At 43.0% G+C, this 22238-nt stretch overlaps 1 protein-coding gene across 6 annotated transcripts in view; it reads right to left on the bottom strand.

The window, feature by feature from the left end:
- The window catches only part of TAF4B (TATA-box binding protein associated factor 4b), a 139788-nt gene that overhangs the window by 16766 nt on the left and 100784 nt on the right, over nucleotides 1-22238 (bottom strand). For 5 of the 6 annotated variants that reach the window (XM_056521763.1, XM_056521761.1, XM_056521765.1 and 2 more), the window contains 2 exons: nucleotides 17368-17424; nucleotides 9803-9919 (listed from right to left, as the gene is read on the bottom strand). In XM_056521763.1, the coding sequence (XP_056377738.1) occupies nucleotides 9803-9919; nucleotides 17368-17424 (174 nt within the window). The remainder of the gene's footprint in view (nucleotides 1-9802; nucleotides 9920-17367; nucleotides 17425-22238) is intronic. The other variant, XM_056521762.1, reaches the window with a different exon arrangement.

Here is a 22238-nt window from a genome sequence, read left to right as displayed (position 1 = left end):
ATATATCATATTCAGTATACTAGGTTAGATACCAGATGCGAGATATGTCTAAACTATAATGTATCCATAACCTATGTAGGCGACTGTATGGTAATTAGGATGGAGGGTATATATAGTTTGGTCCAGAGGGGCCAAGGCATCCCTGAGGAAGGAGAACGGTATTCTCCGAAACGCTGTTTGATCTTTTTTGGCCCAACGAGCTCTTTGTAGTGACGTCACTCCCAGCTACGGGACTCAAGCTTCCTTCATTCTGCAGTACACAGGTAGAGACGCCACCAGCCGGGGTAGATCTCCCTGCGACTGCACGGACCAACAAACACGCAACATAATGCACACTGGAGGAACAGGATACACCGGAGGAACAGGAATATAGGTAAAAAGGTAAATAAAAAAATCTATACTACGCATAAGACTTAACTGTGGAGAATTTATAGTGCTTTAGTATCCATGTGTATGGGCGCACACAGATATCACCTGCGCTCTCATACACACATATAGATCTGTTTATTGACTAATCAACAAGACCCCAATTAGCGCTGCTGCCAGCCATAGCTTTTTATTTAGTAAATACTGTGCATCCCTTTTAAATCCCCTAAACGCTTAATATTTCCTCTCCCTCAGCTAAATTTTCATCCGTTAATGCCAAAACACTTCTTGCCTTTGCCCAGCCATATTATACAAACCAAAATCCCTAAATGTGCTAAGATGCCAAGAAGTACACATACAGAGCCAATTTGCAAAAGCATAGGCTTCTAAGCCTCCTCACCATCTCTGAAATTGGCACTCATTAAAACTAATTTTTACTATTGCACTCCTTATGGTAAATAAAAAAATCTTTCTAATGCACTTTGCATAAATTGTGTTTAAAAAAGCTGCCACTAGGTGTCTCCCTACTTGCCCAGAGCACAATTCCCCACCATCTTTTGCACAGACTTTGGACTCCTGCTGGCCTGGCAGAAGTCCAAACACAAGGAAATGCAGTCTGGAGTGCTGGGGGGGGGGGGGGGGGAGGTACAGCCTTATCAAATCATAGCTCCTCTCACACTTAACTGCTGTTGCTTGCAGAGTAAGGGAGGAAGTTCTCCCCTGTATGGCTTCAGATGATGTCACACCTGCTGGATAACGCCCCTTCCCAGTCTGTGAATCTTACTGAGATTGAGCAGAAAATACAGAGCAATATCAAGGTAGAAAAATAAAAAATAAAAATAAAGGCAGGGGGTGGTTTATCATGATGGGGGCAGTGAACTGGGAGGATTATAAAATCTATCAAGTTAATGAGAGGAACTCTTTAACCCCTTAAGGACCAAGCCATTTTACACCTTAGGACCAGAGCGTTTTTTGCAATTCTGACCACTGTGACTTTAAACATTAATAACTCTGGAATGCTTTTAGTTATCATTCTGATTCCGAGATTGTTTTTTCGTGACATAATCTACTTTAACATGGTGGAAAAATTTTGTGGTAACTTGCATCCTTTCTTGGTGAAAAATAAAATTTGATGAAAAAATTGAACATTTTGCATTTTTCTAACTTTGAAGCTCTCTGCTTGTAAGGAAAATGGATATTCCAAATTCATTTTTTTTAAATTCACATATACAATATGTCTACTTTATGTTTGCATCATAAAATTTACAAGTTTTTACTTTTGGAAGACACCAGAGGGCTTCAAAGTTCAGCAGTAATTTTCCAATTTTTCACAAAATTTTCAAACTCACTATTTTTCAAGGACCAGTTCAGGTTTGAAGTAGATTTGAAGGGTCTTCATATTAGAAATACCCCATAAAAGACCCCATTATAAAAACTGCACCCCCCCCAAAGTATTCAAAATGACATTCAGTCAGCGTTTTAACCCTTTAGGTGTTTCACAGAAATAGCAGCAAAGTGAAGGAGAAAATTCACAATCTTAATTTTTTACACTTGCATGTTCTTGTAGACCCAATTTTTGAATTTTTGCAAGGAGTAAAAGGAGAAAATTTATACTTGTATTTGTAGCCCAATTTCTCTCGAGTAAGCACATACCTCATATGTTTATGTAAAGTGTTCGGTGGGCGCAGTAGAGGGCTCAGTAGCGAAGGAGCGACAAGGGGATTTTGGAGAGTACGTTTTTCTGAAATGGTTTTTGGGGGGCATGTTGCATTTAGGAAGCCCCTATGGTGCCAGAACAGCAAAAAAAAAAAAAAAACACATGGCATACCATTTTGGAAACTAGACCCCTTGAGGAACGTAACAAGGAATTAAGTGAGCCTTAATACCCCACAGGTGTTTCACGACTTTTGCATATGTAAAAAAATTAATAAATAAAAATATTTCACTAAAATGTGTGTTTCTCCCCCAAATTTCACATTTTTGCAAGGGTTAATAGCAGAAAATACCCCCCAAAATGTGTAACCCCATCTCTTCTGAGTATGGAGGTACCCCATAAGTTGACCTGAAGTGCACTACGGGCGAACTACAATGCTCAGAAGAGAAGGAGTCATATTTGTTTTTTTGAGAGCAAATTTTGGTCGGGGGGCATGTCGTATTTAGGAAGCCCCTATGGTGCCAGAACATCAAAAAAAAAACACATGGCATACCATTTTGGAAACTAGACCCCTTGAGGAACGTAACAAGGAATAAAGTGAGCCTTAATACCCCACAGGGGTTTCACAACTTTTGCATATGTAAAAAAAAAAAATATATGTATGTTTCACTAAAATGTGTTTCCACCCAAATTTCACATTTTTGCAAGGGTTAATAGCAGAAAATACCCCCCAAAATTTGTAACCCCATTTCTTCTGAGTATGGAAATACCCCATGTGTGGACTGGACATGTACCCCATCAAGTGCCCTGCGGTCAAACTACAATGCTCAGAAGAGGAGGAGCACCATTGAGCTTTTGAAGAGTGAATTTGTTTGGAATGGTAGTCAGGGGCCATGTGCGTTTACAAAGCCCCCCGTGGTGTGAGAACAGTGGACCCCCCCCACATGTGACCCCATTTAGGAAACTACACTCCTCACAGAATTTAATAAGGGGTGCAGTGAGTATTTACACCACACTGGCATTTGACAGATCTTTGGAACAGTGGGCTGAGCAAATGAAAAATTAAATTTCTCATTTTCACGGACCACTGTTCCAAAAATTTGTCAGACACCTGTGGGGTGTAAATGCTCACTGTACCCCTTATTACATTACGTGAGGGGTGTAGTTTCCAAAATGGGGTCTGGCACTATGGGGGCTTTGTAAACACATGTGGCCTTCAATTCACACATTTTCTCTTCAAAATCCCAATGGCGCTCCTTCTGTTCTGAGCATTTTAGTTCGCCCGCCGAGCACTTTACATCCACATTTGGGGTATTTTGTTACTCAGAAGAAATTATTTTGGGGGGCTTTTTTCCTATTTTCCCTTGTGAAAATGAAAAATTTAGTGAAAAAAAATAATTTTTCTCATTTTCCCATCCAACTTTAACAAAAATTTGTCAAACACCTGTGGGGTATTAATGCTCACTATACCCCTTGTTACATTCCGTGAGGGGTGTAGTTTCCAAAATGGGTTCACATGTCGGTATTTATTTTTTTGCGTTTATGTCAGAACCGCTGTAAAATTAGCCACCCCTGTGCAAATCACCAATTTATGCCTCAAATGTACATAGTGCGCTCTCAATCCAGAGCCTTGTTGTGCGTCCGCAGAGCATTTTACGGCCATATATGGGGTATTTCCGTACTCAGGAGAAATTGCGTTCCAAATTTTGGGGGTCTTTTTTTCCTTTTACCTCTTGTGAAAATAAATAGTAAAGGGCAACACCAGCATGTTTAGTGTAAATTTTTTTTTTTTTTACACAAATTCTGGTGTAGACCCCAACTTTTCCTTTTCATAAGGGGTAAAAGGAGAAAAAGCCCCCCAAAATTTGTAGTGTAATTTCTCCCGAGTACGGAGATACCCCATATGTGGCCCTAAACTGTTTCCTTGAAATATGACAGGGCTCTGAAGTGAGAGAGCGCCATGGGCATTTGAGGACTAAATTAGGGGTGGACATAGGGGTATTCTACGCCAGTGATTCCCAAACAGGGTGCCTCCAGCTGTTGCTAAACTCCCAGCATGCCTGGACAGTCAGTGGTTGTTTTGCAACAGCTTGAGGCTCCGTTTTGGAAACACTGCCGTACAATACGTTTTTAATTTTTATTGGGGGGGACAATGTAAGGGGTGTATATGTTGTGTTTTACCCTTGTTATGTGTTAGTGCAGTGTAGTGTTTTTAGGGTACATACGCACTGGTAGAGGTTTACAGTGAGTTCCCTGCTAGGAGTTTGCACTGCGGCAAATAATTTGCCGCAGCTCATACTTGAAGCAGAAAACTTACTGTAAGCCTGCCCGTGTGAATGTACCCTGTACATTCACATGGGGGGGGGGGGGGGCAAACCTCCAGCTGTTTCAAAACTACAACTCCCAGCATGTACTGACAGACCGTGCATGCTGGGAGTTGTACTTTTGCAACAGCTGGAGGCACACTGGTTGGAAAACCTTCAGTTAGGTTCTGTTATCTAACTCAATATTTTCCAACCAGTGTGCCTCCAGCTGTTGCAAAACTACAACTCCCAGCATGTACTGATCACCGAAGGGCATGCTGGGAGATGTAGTTATGCAACAGCTGAAGGGATCGCAACTACAACTCCCAGCATGCTGGGATTTGCAGTTTTGCAACATCTGGAGAGCTACAGTAGAGAGACCACTGCAAACTGTGGCCCTCCAGATGCTGCAAAACAAATCTCAGCATGCCCAGACAGCAAACAGTTGTGTGGGCATGCTAGGAGTTGTAGTTTTGCAAGATAGTTCAGAGACTACCATATAGTGGTCTCAAACTGTAGCCCTCCAGCTGTTGCAAAACTACAACTCCCAGCATGCCCAAACAGCTGCCTGGGCATGCTGGGAGTTGTAGTTTTGGAACATCTGGAGTGCTACAATATAGAGACCACTATATAGTGGTTTTGGACTGCAGCCCTCCAGATGTTGCTAGGCAACTTACCGGCTTCAGTCGGATCCAGGGAGCCTGCCGTCTGCCGATCTCCGACGCCGATCGTCGCCCGCAGCCTCCGCAGATCGGTAAGTGGACTCCGGCGCCGGTCCTCTGTCGTTTCCCCGTTCTGCCCCGCCTATTGTGGGTGGGCAGAACGGGGAAAACGAAAGTTAACCCCCCCGCCCCCGATCTGCTATTGGTGGTCGCGTCTAGACCACCAATAGCAGGGATAGGAGGGGTGGCACCCCTGCCACCTCACTCCTATCTCTTCAGGGGGATTGTGGGTGTCTTAGACACCCGCGATCCCCCTTATATTCCGGGTCACCGGGTCACCATAGACCCGTAATGACCCGGAATCACGCAAATCGCAAGTGTGAATTCACTTGCGATTTGCGGCGATCGTCGACATGTGGGGGTCCCGGGACCCCCCTCGGCGTTTGCCTGGGACGCCTGCTGAAGGATTTCAGCAGGCGTCCGGTTTCGCAACCCGCCCGGCACGCGGCGGGTTGCAAAATTCGCTGTGACGCATGAGTACGTCCCTGGTCCTTAAGACCCAGGGCGCAGGGACGTACTCATACGTCCGTGATCCTTAAGGGGTTAAAAAGTACCTGTCAGATCACAAAAAAAAAAAAAGCTTATATTTTGCTCAGTATCTCATCTTGATCATGTACATATAGGCCCAGATTTATCAAAGTTTGTAGAGCTTATTTTGCCGTATATTTGGCGCAACTTTGGCGCAATTCCGCTTATTTGCGACTTTCTTTTTGTTTACATCCCATTGCTGCTCTTGACATCTTGCTCACGTAGACGTTTTTTTCACTTTCCAGTGCACCCTGATTTATCAACCACAACTGTCGCAGATCTAGGCACATCTGATTACAAAGCTCCAGGAATCTAGACCAGCTTGAACCTTGCTTATGTTTCTGCTTTTCTGACTACCTGATCACGGATCACACTGATTTACATCCCTACCTCGTCTCCCACCTGCCCGCGCCGCACATCTCCCATCTGTCGGCTACCTATTGCAAGACTACAACTCCCAGCATGCCCATACAGTGAAGGCATGCTTGGAGTTGTAGTCTTGTAGCGAGCGGGAAATGTGCGGCGCGGGTGGGAGGGTAGCGGGGATAGAATCAGATGGATCCCGGGCGGCTGCAGAGTGATGCCAGCCCGGGCTCCTTTAACATTCCTCGGCGCCGTGGAGTTTCTGGAGTCCCTAAAAGGAGCCCGGGGTGGCATCACTCTGCAGCCACCCGGGACTCCTGTAGACGGGCTGGGAGATGTGCAGGAGCCATCCCTGTCATCCCTCAGTGCTGCGGTACATGCTGAGGGATGGCAGGGATGGTTCCTGCACATCTCCCGGCCCGTCTGCAGGAGTCCAGGGCGGCTGCAGTATTATGTCAGCCCGGGCTCCCTTTGCTACGGCGCTGCAGTTTACTGTCATTTCAAATTTATCACCGGCTTCCGTGTCACGGGATCCAGCGGGAAATATAAAACTACAGTGATTTTCTGATCACCACCTGCCAGGGAGCAGAGCGGATTACCACCCGCTTCCCTGGCTTGCACGACTACAACTCCCAGCATGTCCTTATAGTAAGGACATGCTGGGAGTTGTAGTTGTGTGGCGGGGCGGGTGTCAAGCTTGTCACTTGCCCTCCGCTGCACAACTCCCAGCATGCCCTTACTGTATGAGCATGCTGGGAGTTGTAGTTGTGGGGCTGGTGACAAGCTTGTCACCTGTCGCACTATTACAACTCCCAGCATGCCCTTACTGTAAGGGCATGCTGCGAGTTGTAGTCTCGTAGCGGAGGTAGGTGAAAAGCTGGTCACTCACCCACACATCTCCCGCACAACATGACTACAACTCCCATCATGTCCTTACTGTAAGGGCATGCTGGGAGTTGTGGTCTAATTTCAGATCCGTGTATCCTATGGACTACTTCGGATTCGGTGGACTGCGTCAATGATCAGCGTTTTTTTCCTTTCTGTTTAATGTTAATAAAATGGTTAACAAGGGCTTGTGGGGAAGTGTTTTTTTGGAATACATTTTTTTAAACTTTTCATTTTTTTATTTACTTGACAGGCTTAGTAGTGGAAGCTGTCTTTTAGACAGAGTCAATTACTAAGCCTGGGCTTAGCGTTAGCCACAAAAACAGCTAGCGCTAACTCCAAATTATTACCCCAGTACCCATGCCGATACAAACATGCCCGGAGCGTCAAAAATGGCACTCCTGGGCCTAGGCGATAACAGGCTGACGTTATTTAGGCTTAGGAGGGCCAGTAACAATGGTCCTCGCCCACCCTGGTAATGTCAGGCTGTTGCTGCTTGGTTGGTATTTGGCTGAAAATAAAAATAGGGGGGACCCTATGCGTTTTTTGTTTATATTTAATTATTTATGCAAAAAAAAAAAAAAAGCATATGGTTCCCACAATTGTGGTGGGTACCGGGGTAATAATTGTGGTGGGTACCGGGGTAATAATTGTGGGTTAGCGCTAGCTGTTTTTGTGGATAACACTAAGCCCAGCTTAGTAATGGACTCCTTCTATAAGACGGCTTCCGCTACTAAGCCTGTAATGTAAATAAAATAAAAAAATAATATGTTTAAAAAAAAATGTATTCCCAAAAAACACTCCCCAAAACCCTCGTTGACCATTTTATTGACAAAAAAAAAAAAAAACTGGTCACCGTAGTCCTCTGAATCCAAAGTAATCCACAGGATACATGGATCTGAAATGAGAGGTAAAACAAAAAAACTAAAATGAGTTAGTACATTTAGGAGGGGGGTGGTAAAAAAAAAAAAAAAATGTAATAAACACATATATATTACACATTTTTTCAAAGCTGCAAATTGGTGTTCTGAAGTCATTTATTGGTTTTTTGCTTATGTGTGCTAAAAAAAAAATATGGTATTCAAAAGTGATTTATTGGTTTTTGCTTACGTGAGCCAAATGTATCAACCCCCTGTGATAGTATGATAAATGTGCCATACATAAGCAAAACTAAAGCAAAAAAAGCCTACAGAACTTGCTTACCAATGCAACGATGATAAATGTCCCCCATAATCTTTATGTGCCTATGCCCAATATTTCTCTTAGAATTCTCTTTATTTGCTTGGAGTTATTGTCAAGTGAAAGTACTTTTCATTTACAGTAAGGGGGTGGGTCCATTTTTGTGATAGCCACTCCACTCCCTATCTGCGCTCTGGGAGCAGTAACCCTTTCCTTTCTGGTTTTATGTTATTCACAAACACACACACACACACACACAAGCTGTGTGCCTACAGCTTTTGCAAAACTACAGCTCCCAGCATGCCCACACATCCTTTTGAGTTGTAGTTTTGCAACAGCTGGAGGCATATGATTGTAGTCCCTCTGTATCACACACATTCACTTCATATATTCACTGATATACACACATACATGTACATATATATCCACACACACACATACATATATGCAGGGACACATAATTTTTAAACAAATAAATACTCTATTCAATGGCTGCAGTGTGTTTCTGCCCCTCTCCCAATCTCTTCACAAAAGCAGACAGTCAGTGAGAGCCCAGCTGCAGTGTGTTCCTGCCCCTCCCCTTTTCTTTACATGGTAGACAAGTAAACACAGGCAATGATGGAGCTAAGAGCAGAGAAGTAGGTCCATGACATCGTGACACAGCAGTGTACACTGCCGTAGTAGAAAACATCTCAGGAAGCGGGGGGGGGGGGGGGATGGGGGGGCGTTCTTTGGCTTTTTCAGTATGAAATACTGAAATTTTCTAATGAAAATAATTGCAAAACATATTGGTTTTGCATGCTTTACAACATATCAAAAGTTTTTATACCTGACATTGCCCATTTAAAGGAACTGTGTCATCAGAAAATTACCTAAAAGTGACACCAAAATATACAAGATAGCTCAGCCTCCCCATCCCTGTAGAATGACCTCTGCACAGATCTTAGGTCTACATATTTAATTACATCATGCCTACATATTTCACCAATAGAAAGAATAGGGTTTGGAGATGTTCACTGCATCTATATCCATGGGGCTTGCCGTAAAGTATATCACTAAGTGCGGTTAAAAACAGTTCAGACGAGATGGCTGCCTCTATAATAGTGTACAAAAATGAAATTACTACAATCAGAAAATAGAAACAGATTTTCTGGTTCTAATCAGTAACAAAAAATAGGCAACACATTTGCTTTAAGGGTAGGGTCACACGGAGCGCATCTACATCATATTTAGTCTTAAGAGCAAGCGCCCTGCTGCAGCTGGGTAGCTCTGTGCATTCACTCGCAGTGGCGGATTTACTTCTGCGCATTTGCTACAAACAGGCACAATGGAGAATACGCCACTATGAGTGGACATAGGGCTACCCGGCCGCAGTAGGGAGTTTGCTCTTGTGACTGCCAATCCACAGCATGAAATGAACTGTAGGTGCGCTCCGTGTGACCCTACACTAAAGCACACTCACTCAAAAACCTTAATGCATTACTAGGCTCTTCATCACACTGCTTCCATAAGGATCTAAATGATATCCAAGATATAGTACATTGCTAACATTTAAACACTGTAGTTTATTGCACCTGTATAAATTATCTTTCGAAAGACCTATGTATAACCTTGGAAACTAGTACTGAAAAATGTCCAAGAAAAGTGGAGGCAGTCATTTGGCTTTTGTAGCCTACAAGTGATTACATGAGTTTAGGTAAATCCATTCTGTGTCTCTAATGCAATATTTTATACAACACAAGGTACAAAAAGACAAAGTAATCCAATTCACACACAGTGTCAGCATCATTATCTATTGATACCTCCATTACATTTTGTAAGCTTGTTTCCAGGGGTCTTTTTCTTCTTGGCCCAATTGCAGCCAGTGCTGTAAGGTTTGCTTCTCTGTATTGCATTTGTTCCAGTTCAAGCTGCTGCATCTGAGTAACAGAAAATATTTAACATTAGTTCACAGATGGCAACTCTCATTTTCCGCTCTGCTTTAATTTATCAGTAGATATTTCTCAGGTCAAGGATGCTCTTTATGTGCTGGATTGTAGCCATTCATTTTAACAACCTAGTCATAATCTAGTGTACTGAGCAAGTGCTCACCTCACATTGCTTTCACTAAGTCTAAACTGTGTTTTAGGTAGAGTGTATTATATTATACAAGAAGAAAAGTTGATAAGTTAAATGGACACTGTCTTTTGCTAAATCTTTTTAAATAGTAACATATGTATATTTGTAAAATACATTGGTTAAAAAATGTGTCTATTTGGTTGAAAAAAGCTTGTCCTGTCCCTGCAGCTATTGTCTGTGTGTCTCTGTGTGAAGAAAAAACAATACAGGAGGTGTGGGCGGATAAGCAGGGCTCTGCGCACTGAGGACAAGCAGGGCTCTGCGCACTGAGGACAAGCAGGGCTCTGCGCACTGAGGACAAGCAGGGCTCTGCGCACTGAGGACAAGCAGGGCTCTGCGCACTGAGGACAAGCAGGGCTCTGCGCACTGAGGACAAGCATGGCTCTGCGCACTGAGGACAAGCAGGGCTCTGCGCACTGAGACAAGCAGGGCTCTGCGCACTGAGGACAAGCAGGGCTCTGCGCACTGAGGACAAGCAGGGCTCTGCGCACTGAGGACAAGCAGGGCTCTGCGCACTGAGGACAAGCAGGGCTCTGCGCACTGAGGACAAGCAGGGCTCTGCGCACTGAGGACAAGCAGGGCTCTGCGCACTGAGGACAAGCAGGGCTCTGCGCACTGAGGACAAGCAGGGCTCTGCGCACTGAGGACAAGCAGGGCTCTGCGCACTGAGGACAAGCAGGGCTCTGCGCACTGAGGACAAGCAGGGCTCTGCGCACTGAGGACAAGCAGGGCTCTGCGCACTGAGGACAAGCAGGGCTCTGTAAAATGAGGACAAGCAGGGCTCTGTAAACTGAGGCTCTGTGACATAGCCCCTGGCACACAATGCAGGATAATTGACAGGCCAGAAGCCTGCACAGAGCCCTGAGTGTACTGCCCGCACTTCCTGTATTTGGTCCCCTCACAGAGATACACGGGCAATAGCTGCAGACACAAGATTTTGTAACCAATGTATATTACGTATAATACAAATTATATATATATTATATATATATACATAATGGAGACACAAACGGGCGCCCCAATGGATCCCATTGTCTGTAATGGGGTCCATCTGGTGTCCGTATTGTTGTATTTTTTTCTCTGTTCAGGTCCCGCTGTCTCAATGCACTCAGTGAACTGAGCTCCCCTGAATGGAGATGAACACTGATGTGCACTTAGACTTAGATGGGCAGTTTTAAATAAAATGTGCCAGGCTGATTGATATATCTGGGAAATGTTTAGACTGCTTAATCGAAATTTGTACTTCTGTTCTAATTTTACAGCATTTGTTTCCCCTTTCTTCAGGCTAAAACAGTTCTGCAAATTTTTTGGCACATTTATGGTGCACAGCATTGCAATTTAAGTCATGCCTCTTTGAGCCCATATCACACTTCTTTTCCAGAAAGCTTTGCCTTGTCAGGTTAAGATCATTTTCTGGTTTTTGTGTGAACTCTGCATTAGTTTATTTGCTGTGCACCACAATTTTTACACATTTGAAATGCAGGGATGTGGAAATCCTATCGCCCGACGCCCGGGACAAGTAGTTTTGGGCGCCGGGCAGGTGAATTATTTTTATAGATTTAGCCCTGTATCAGGCAAGCAGGGACAGACAGACTTCCCCCTTAATTTTCTTTAATGGCGGTGTGAGGTGCAGGAGCCGATGCAAGTCTGCACCTCACACCGGCGCTCAGAGTGTATGGAGGGGGCAGTGGCGGCCCCCAGCTGATTTCCCCCCCCCCCCCCCCCCCCCCCCCCCAGTAACAAAGCGTTGTTCAGTGTTTTCCAATCAAATGTCTCCATATATAAGTCCCTATGAAGACTGAAAAATAGTGATTAAATTATTTTAAGAAATGCGTATATATGTGAATAAGCCCCTTTCCTAATAAAAGTTCCGATAAAAACTACAGATCATGTCACACAAGATTACCCTCATCCCTGTATATGGAAAAATTGGAGTTATAGGGGTCAGATGGGGGGGGGGGGGGCTTGCCTTGGGTGTAAAAGGAGCCAGCTACAGCTCTCCCGCCGCTAATAGCCTGGCATGCTGCGATCACCATGGTCGCTGTTAAACCATTAGATCACCACTGTTAAAGTTGATAGCAGTGTCTAAAGGAATCTTATATCCATCCCTGGTGGTCTAGTGGGGGGGGGGGGGGGGGGAAATCGTACTATTTTGGTGGAAATTATTTTATCTACCAGGACAAGTGGATTGTGTTCTGCTTTAGTCCCTTGGACAAGTAGTTTTTTTTTTTTTTTATTTCCATACCCCTGAAATGAATATAATCTGGCGCAACAGCCTTAGTAAATCTGGGCCAATGTTTTGAAAAGTGTGTCCCAGTAAATCTTAAAGGGGTATTCCCATTTTCTAAAGTAATGACATATGTAATTGCTTTCATTTGTGGGAGTGCAACCTCTAGGACCATTGGGTTGTGGTTTCACTTGGCTGTTTTGGAACAAAAGGCATTCCTTTTGAATCCACTTCTTTGGCTTTGACAAAAAAAATAAAAAGTGGAAACACAGCATTACCGATCCTGACAAGAAAGGGGCTGCAGTGCAGAATTAGCAGATGTGGCCACAAGAAATGGTGACGCACAACTCAATTAAAATGAATGGGGCAGCATGACATTTCTGCCTAGTCCTGTGGCTGGGAGTGCCACTGTACAATTTAAAATTGAGAACATAAATAGATACAGAACAAAGGGGATGTGCAGCTCACAATTAACTAGTCGAGGTAAGGAGGTTGTACACCTACACCTGGTGGTTTGAAAAATAAATGTAAACAGTAACCAACCCCTCAAGACTAGTACTAGTTGCCTGATACATAGATGAACAATATGAAAATAATAAATACCTTGATCGTGCTTCAATTACAAGATACAAATTTGGAAAAAATATTATTATTTTATTTAAAATATCTGATAGTGTATTTTAACCTCATAGCACAGGGCACTTGTGCAGAGGAAAACAGATATAATAATTAGAACATAAAATCAAGATATGAACAAACACCGATATCTAACATTAATAGGATGATATAAAATTTGATGACACTTTCGGCAATCCAGCAACTGATAGTCCAGAAAAGATCTAAAGTCCCGTAAATAATATGGGATTCTGTTATACTGAATGTAAATGGATGAAGTATAGTTACCCAACATAATGTCACCTGAGGATAGATGGTGAGGTCCGCAAGTCCTGGATAGCAAAAACGCTGGCATGCGTCACCGCAGCGGTCTGCCTGCCACAGACCAGATTGAATAGAAGCCACTTCCAAGATCGTTCGCTGTGGATGGTATCAAGCGATGGATTAATGCAGACCTCGTGGTATCCTGATGGCGTGTGACGTCACATGTGCTGGGTGGTGTATCCAAGCTACCTTTACACCACCGATACCTAACCACGCACTTACCTGAAGATTCTGACCAGTCTCTAATACTTTGTGCTAAACCAGCAACACCATCTGAGTCCAACTTCCAGGCAGCATTGCCAAGCGCCTGTGACGTCACACGCCATCAGGATACCACGAGGTCTGCATTAATCCATCGCTTGATACGATCCACAACGAACGATCTTGAAGCGGCTTCTATTCAATCTGGTCTGTGGCAGGCAGACCGCCGCGGTGATGCATGCCAGCGTCTTTGCCATCCAGGACTTGCGGACCTCACCATCTATCCTCAGGTGACATTATGTTGGGTAACTATACTTCATCCATTTACATTCAGTATATAATGGAATCCCATATTATTTACGGGACTTTAGATCTTTTCTGGACTATCAGTTGCCGGATTACCGAAAGTGTCATCAAATTTTATATCATCCTAATAATGTTACATATCTGCGTTTGTTCTTATCTTGATTTTATGTTCTAATTATTATATCTGTTTTCCTCTGGACAAGTGCCCTGTGCTATGAGGTTAAAATACACTATCAGATATTTTATATTTTAAATAAAATAATTATATTTTTTCCAAATTTGTATCTAGTAATTGAAGCACGATCAAGGTATTTATTATTTTCATATTGTTCATCTATGTATCAGGCAACTGGTACTAGTCTTGAGGGGTTGGTTACTGTTTAAATTTAAAATTGAAAACATGACTGAATCAGCACTGTGGCCCTTTTATTCTAGGTCTTGGAAAGGGTCTGAATAATTGCTGGCATTTCTCAGGGAATACGGATATGCATATTCATTTTATAATATGTCTCTTCAGAGACTGAAGCTATGTTTTTTTTTATTTTTGATCAAAACGCTTTAACTTCCTGTAAGGCTAAATATACAATGAGTTTAGAAAGGCTTCAAACCCTTTTATTTTGTTATGCTGTGGCCTTGTGTTTAAAGGGGTACTCTGCCCTTAGACATCTTATCCCCTATCCAAAAGATAGATAGATCCAAAGATGGATAGATCCAAAGATTGCAAGCGTCCCGCTGGGGACCCCCGGGATCTCGGCTGCAGCACCCCGCTGTCATTACTGCACAGAGCAAACTCGCTCTGTGCGTAATGACGGGCTACACAGGGGCCGGAGCATTGTGACATCATGGCTCCGCCCCTCGTGATGTCACACACTGCTCCACCCCCTCAATACTTGCATTAAGGGGATGGGCCGTGACGTCACGAGGGGGGCAGAGCCGTGACGTCACGATGCTCCGGCCCCTGTAGAGCGAGTTTGCTCTGTGCAGTAATGACAGCAGGGTGCTGCAGCCGAGATCCCGGGGGTCCTTTGGATAGGGGATAAGATGTCTAGGGGCGGAGTACCCCTTTGAATCAAAATAACAAAGTTTCCCTCCATTATTGTGCCTTCAAAAGCCCATATTGAGAACGTAAAACAGAATGTTTGCTAATTTATTTAATTATTTTATTTAAATTACTTTTCTATGATACTTGAAATTTATCTCTATGGGCAACTGGTCAGTTTTAAAGGGGTACTCTGCCGCTCAGCGTTTGGAAGATTTTGTTACAAACGCTGAGCAGCGGAGTTCCCCTTTAAAACTGCCCCACCCCCTCAACTGTCCCAAACCCTCATGATGTCACAAGCTCCCGGCGCCGCCTGCAAGCATTCAGAACATTTTGTTCCAAACGCTGAGCGGCGGAGTACCCCTTTAACTTTGCACAAGTATTGATAAATCTCCCCCAAAGACCATAAGCACACAGCCAAGACAACACAGAAATGGCTTAGGGAAATATCTGTAATTGTCCTTGAATGGCCCAGGCAGAGTCCTGACTTGAACTCAACCAAACATCTCTGGAGAGACCTGAAAATGGCTTTTGATGATGGTCCCCATCTAACCTGAGTGATTGAGAGGATCTGCAAAGAATGGCAGAAGATCCCCAAATCCAAAAGTTCATACCTTGTGGCATCATAGCCAAGAAGACTGGAGGCTGTAATCACTGCTAAAGGTGCTTCAACTAAGTACTGAGCAAAAGGTCTAAATACTTATCGCAACACAATATTTTAGTTTTTCTATTTTTATAAATGAGCAAAGATTTCTACCATTCTGTCTTCACTTTGCCATTATAGGGTATTGAGTGCAGAATGATGGGGGAAATCTTTTTTTTTACTTTTGCACATAAAATGGGAACATACCAAAATGTGAAAAAGGTATAAAGGGTCTGAAGACTTTCCAAATGCATTTTATTAGGAAATTAATCAGCAAACCTGATTGGACTTCAAAGCAGGTGTATAATGTTACAGATATACCTTATCACTTATGACGTGAATCGAAATCCAAAGTATCTAGCGCATTATGTGACCTTTTTGTTGTGGAAAGAGTACAGTATATTTCAGCTTTCTTTTATAGAGCCCTTTTATTCCTCTTACAGTTACCAATGCTTCTATAATATTCCACAAGGTATAATGTCACATCTATGAATAGAAACCTATAGTTACAAGAGGCCCAATCTAAGTGCATTACTTTTAAAATCAGGGAAACCTAGGTAGAAAAATCTCTAGCCAAGGATAGGTTCTCGCAGGGATTTCTGCTTGTTTTCCTTCAGCCTCTACATTAATAGCAATAATAAAGTTCTTTAAAAACATTCATAAACAATCTGCTGCTGACACCTTGGAGCAAAGTGTAGCAGTGTTCAGCAACAACAAATTTCATAGTTCAGGAAGCGCAGTTAGGAAAAGGAAGGGGGGGGGGAGGTTGTTCTTAGTATCTGAGTCATTTAGTACTAAGATCCTCAAAAATTGCATGAAATCAGTCTTGTAACTATAGAAACCAATTTCTTCAGCTCCATATCACACGTCTCACACCTCAATTGTCTTTATTATCGTCTACTGTCAGATCCTTAATCAGAAATGTGAACAGGCTTGATGATTTATTCAGCAGGGGAATGAATCTGTAGGTCAAGTGAAAAATAAAATGTATATCGTGCACACACCTAACTCTCTGCAGCCTAAGGTACTTTCATTTCATTCTGTTCCCACTACCTCTGGGCCAATTGCAGCAAGCGCCAATATTAAGGCTCAATTAAAATAAGCTCTAATTAGCGCAGCTCTTTTTCCTCTCCGGCTACAAAAGTCAGGAAATGGATATTGGGAAATGTTAAAAAAAAAATAAAATAGCTAGCGAGTGAAAGGCTACAGACATAAATGAACGTATTTGTTGATTTGTACAGTTGCTATGCAGAGGCCTCTGGGAGCAAAAGCTTAACCAGCCTAAGCTATAAACTAAAACCCCTGCAGCTAAACATGAACTGAGTGAAAACAAGGGCTCCATCTCAGAGCTGAAAACTGCTGGGCTCAGAAAATTAAAAGCCTGAGGCATTTTCCATTTAAAACGAAATCCCAGTACCGCCTCCCAGCCAAAGAATTATAAGCAGTATCAGATTTACAAAACGAACAATTACCCTGGAAAAATGTAGCCTATTGTACGGTCCCAGATGCTGGATGTAAAAGTGCTTTCCCTCTTATTTTAATATCGCTGCTCTTTATAAATAACCGTTACAGACCTGATAAACCCAAATATAATATGCACATGTCGGCTGAGGAGAACTTAAATCAATGCAGACAAAAAGAGAGAGAGATGTTCTTCCCATGCCGGTGTCTCGTTTGAAACGTTCTCCTTGCCTCCAGCGGCTTCTGTCCTTCCTGTAGGCCTATATAAATGGTATGCAGCAGCAAAATACACTCTGACCTAATTGCCAAGAGAAAGCTTCCAACTTTTCCAAACCTCCTCCACTCCAGCAGGGACCTACACACTAGCAGAGATGGGGATCAAGAGTTAGTCATTTAAGGAAAGAGCAAGTCCATCTAGGCTTCAGTGGCTTACCTCTTTGGCTTTCTGCTTTAATCTCAATTGCTCTGGATCTTCTTTATTCGCCCGGCTCTGTCAAAATGCAACAAAAACCTATTAAATACCCTCTGAACGTTAACTATTGCTTCACACTGCTGATCTTTGCGTTTAAAGGGTTACTCTAATTTGGCTGCATTCTTAAACATGCAGCAGGCATTAAATATTTAATGCATAATAATAAGCTTTGCTGCAGGGAAAAGTGCCTCAATCCAGGATTTTTAAGACTTCCCCTCATGCATTTTCATTTTCTATAAAGGTTTGATGCCCCAGTACTTGCCTAAGGGAACTATGAGTGCCAGAACGGCTACTTAGGCCAAGTCAATCATGACCTCCTCGCTATTTAAATTTATATGGTTCGGCATAATGGAGTCATCAAAACTGGCAATGATAAAAATGCAAAACAAAAGCATCGGCAAGATATACAGTATATTCACATATTTTAATGTTCATTTGTTCAAAAATGTGAAAGGCAATTGCATGCCAATCCTTTGTACATCAATATCAGAAATTTAGGATTACTACTAGTTGTAGTCTACACTTTACACCCACATATGGGGTAGTTCCATACTATGGAGAAGTTGTGTTACAAATTTTGGGGGTCTTTTTTCCCCTTTTACCGCTTTTGAAAATGAAAAGTATGGGGCAACACCAGCATGTCAGTGTAAAAAATAAAAAAAATTTACACCAACATGCTCGTGTAGACCCCAACTATACCTTTTCATAAGGGGTCAAAGGAGAAAAAGCGCCCCAAAAATTGTAACGCAATTTCTCCCGAGTACGGAAATATCTCAAATGTGGCACTAAACTGTTGCCTTGAAATACGACAGGGCTCCAAAACGAGAGACCGCCATGCATAGTTGAGGATTTGCATACGCCACCAAAATACCTTACGGCAGTGTTTCCCAAACAGGGTATCTCCAGCTGTTGCAAAACACCCATCATGCCTTGACAGTCAGTGGTGGTCCGGCAATACTGGGAGTTGTTGTTTTTCAACAGCTGGAGGCTCCATTTTGGACCCCTCCAGGGGTTTGCACGGGGTGCCTGCTGAATGATTTTAGCAGGCATCCCAGTCCACTCCCGGCGGGGACCAAAATTCCCACTCGCGTACAGGTATTCCCTGGGTCCTTAAGTACCAAGGAGCCAGGGCGTACCCATACGGGTTAAGGACAAATCCCATTTTGGCCTTAAATGGGCACAGTAAGATCAAAAAACTTTTTATATGCTGTTACTGATGAAAATTTAAGACCTTTTGTAATATGGTTGTTTAAAAATGTTTTAATATTTTAAAGAAAACAGACCGTGAAAATCCCACCACTAGGGGTCCTCATACCTACTGGGACACTAACCAGTCCTGTAGCTACATCAGGCTTGTCCATGAGTCATGGACAAGAGATGACTCATGGACAAGGCTGTAGAAGTTGAAACAGATAGAGGCATAACAATAAGATGTACATGGTCTGGATCAGGTACTGAGTTACATTTTTAACCCCATAACGACGTGTGGCGTAAATGTACGGCGCTGCTTAGAGCTACTTAGCACGCAGTGCCGTACATTTTACGGCAATGCATTCCTTGATCACCGGATCTCCGGATGTGGTGATCTGAACGGGGTGACTGCTGATATCTATCAGCAGCCATCCCAACATATCGCCCAGGGGGGTCATGAGACTCCATTCTGGCCGGCGGGTGTTAAGGCTCACTGTAACCCTTGTTATGTCCCTTGAGGGGTGTAGTTTCCCAAATAGTGTGCCATGTGTGTTTTTTTTTGCTGTTCTGACACCATAGGAGCTTCCTAAATGAGACATGCCCCCCAAAAACCATTTCAGCAGAATTCGCTTTCCAAAAGCCCAATGACACTCCTTACTTTCTGGGTAACATTTTCACCTATTAACCTTTGAGAAAATGAAAAATTTGGGGTAACATCTGCATTTTGGTGAAAAAGAAAATTTAATTTTTCATTTTCACGTCTCAATTTAACGAAAGTTCGTCAATCATGTGTGGGGTGTTAAGGCTCACTATACCACTTGTCATGTTCCTTGAGGGGTGTAGTTTCCCAAATAGTGTGCCATGAGGGTGCTTTTTGCTGTTATGGGGGCTTCCTAAAAGCGATATGCCCCCCAAAAACCATTTCAGCAAAATTTGCTCTCCAAAATCTTATTGTCGCTCCTTCCTTTCTGAGCCCTCTACTGCACCCACAGAGTACTTTACCTCCACATATGAGGTATTTCCTTACTCAAGAGAAAGTGGGTTACACATTTTAGGGTGCTTTTTTCTCCTTTTACCCCTTGTAAAAATAAAAAAAATATTGGTTTACAAGAACATGTTAGTGTAAAAAATGAAGATTTTGAATTTTTGACTCCATTTTGCTGCTATTCCTGTGAAACACCTAAAGGGTTAAACTTTCTGAATGTCATTTTGAAAACTTTGAGGGGTGCAGTTTCTATAATGGTGTCATTTATGGGGGATTTCTTGCAGAAAGGCCCATCAAATCCACTTCAAACTTAACTGGCCCCTGAACAATTCAGATTTAGAATTTTTCGTGAAAATTTGGAAAATTGCTGCTATACTTTGAAGTCCTCTAATGGGTTCATAAAGTAAAAACATGTCAACTTTATGATGCAAACATAAAGTAGACCTATTGTATATGTGAATCAATATATAATGTATTTGTTATGTCTATTTTCCTTACAAGCAGAAAGTTTCAAAGTTCTAAAAAGGCTAAATGTTCTAATTTTTCACCAAGAAATGATGCAAGTATCAATGAAAATTTACCACTAACAAAATAGAATGTCACGAAAAAAAACTCTCTCGGAATCAAATTCATAAGTTAAAGCATCCCAGAGTTATTAATGCTTCAAGTGACAGAGGTCAGATTTGCAAAAATCTGCGTCCTTAAGGGATTAAAGGGGTACTCCGGTGGAAAACTATTTAAAATCAACTGGTGCCAGAAAGTTAAACAAATTTGTATATTATGTCTATTTAAAATTCTTAATCCTTCCAGGACCTATCAGCTGCTGTTTACTCAGGAAGTTCTTTTCTTTTTGAATTTTATGTCTGACCACAGTGCTCTCTGCTGACACCTCTGTCCATGACATGACCTGTCCAGAGCAGGAGAGGTTGGCTATAGGGATTTGCTCCTGCTCTGAACAGTTCCTGTCATGGACAGAGGTGTCAGCAGAGAGCACTGTGGTCAGACAGAAAATAAATTCCAAAAGAAAATAACTTACTCTGTAGTACACAGCAGGTGGCAAGTACTGGAAGAATTAAGAATTTTAAATAGACGTAATATACAAATCTCTTTACCTTTCTGGCACCAGTTCATAAAAAAAAATAAAAATAAAAGTATTCCACCAGAGTACCCCTTTAAGATTGAGTACTTGGAGAATATGTCTCGCCGGACTAATATTAGGATCCCCGGCCTGACAGAATCTCATACTGACCTCCCTTTGGTGGTCACTGGACTGTTTAAGGCCCTCTAACCTCAGGCGGACCCCGGCCTCTTCCGTATGGGCCGCATTCATCGGGCACTGACACGTCCGAAAAACCCCGATACTCCTCGAGATGTGGTACTCAGACTACATTACTCTGAAGTACGAGATCGCATTCTACAGGCAGCCAGAAATATTGATCCTTTGCCGGGTCTCCCACCTTCAGTTCACATTTATGCCGATCTGGCTCCCTCTATGCTAGAAAGAAGAAGACACATGCGCCCTGTCACTCTAGCCCTGCAGAAAGCGCAGATACGATATCTGTGGGATTTCCCTTCAGCTTGCAGTTTCAGCTACAATCCACCTTCTTCACTGCTCGCCCACCCCAGGAGGCTATGGAGATTCTGCGCATGGAGAATGTACTGTCCGATTATCCAGTGCCCCTGCCACAATGCCTGGCCAAGGTTCGGAAGACGTGGCAGAGAGTGGAATTTCCCTACAAGCGCCTTCGTTTCGTCCACTACCGCAGACACCTGAATGAGTGACTCAACTTGGTATAGTGCGCTATTTTTCTTGTACGGGATGCTATCCTGTTGTAATTGTTTTCCAGAGACCCTTGTTTCTCTCCTCGTTTTTTTGTTTCTAATTCGTGTCCTCCAAGATGACACAGATGTTTTTCTTTTTTTTTCTACCAGCTTAGGCCTCTTTCACACTATGAAATATCTCCGTTTAGGAACTTCCGTCAGAAGTTCCGTCACTATATCGGCAAAACCCGTCCGTTACAAAACCCCTGACGGCCGTGACTAAATTGCATTGCAGCCTATGGGGTTTTGTAACTGCCTTTTAGCACCCGTATATGCCCGTAATTCATTACAGGCGTTATATAGTGACGGGACATCGTGGCGGAAAGATTACTGCATGACGGAAATTCCTAAACAGAACTATTTCACAGTGTGAATGCAGCCTTATGTACTTGCTTCTGTATTGTACTCTCTCTACCAGCGGTTATACAGAGTACATGGCTTCATTATATGTGGCCCTATGTTTAGTTCTTACTGTGTTGCACTTTTATGTACTGCTCCCATGTACGGGTCAGTTCCCTCCTATTTTTCATTATTATTGGAGGTTTTGTCCCACTCCATTGATAGCAGTGTTTCACTTGTCTAGAGGGTGATCCCGACGGTGGACTATCATGTTGCCCTACTCCCTGAGGTGTTGGTGGTCACGGCGGACTAAGTGCCCTTTGGGGTCCCCCTGTCTGCCTCCTTCGGGATTTTACCATCCGATTACCTGATTGTTCTAAACTTCTTTTTGTTGTTTCTTGCTTTTTGCTTGTTCCCATTCCTTCTGTCCCTTTCCCTGTCTTGTGCTCCTCCCCACCCTTCCTTCTCCTCTCATGTTTCTATTGCTGGCATCCTG

The sequence above is a fragment of the Hyla sarda genome, chromosome 5, assembly GCF_029499605.1.
Source record: "Hyla sarda isolate aHylSar1 chromosome 5, aHylSar1.hap1, whole genome shotgun sequence".
Lineage (NCBI taxonomy): Eukaryota > Metazoa > Chordata > Amphibia > Anura > Hylidae > Hyla > Hyla sarda.
The sequence above is the reverse complement of the archived record's forward strand: the minus strand, read 5'-3'. Positions and strand labels throughout refer to the sequence as shown.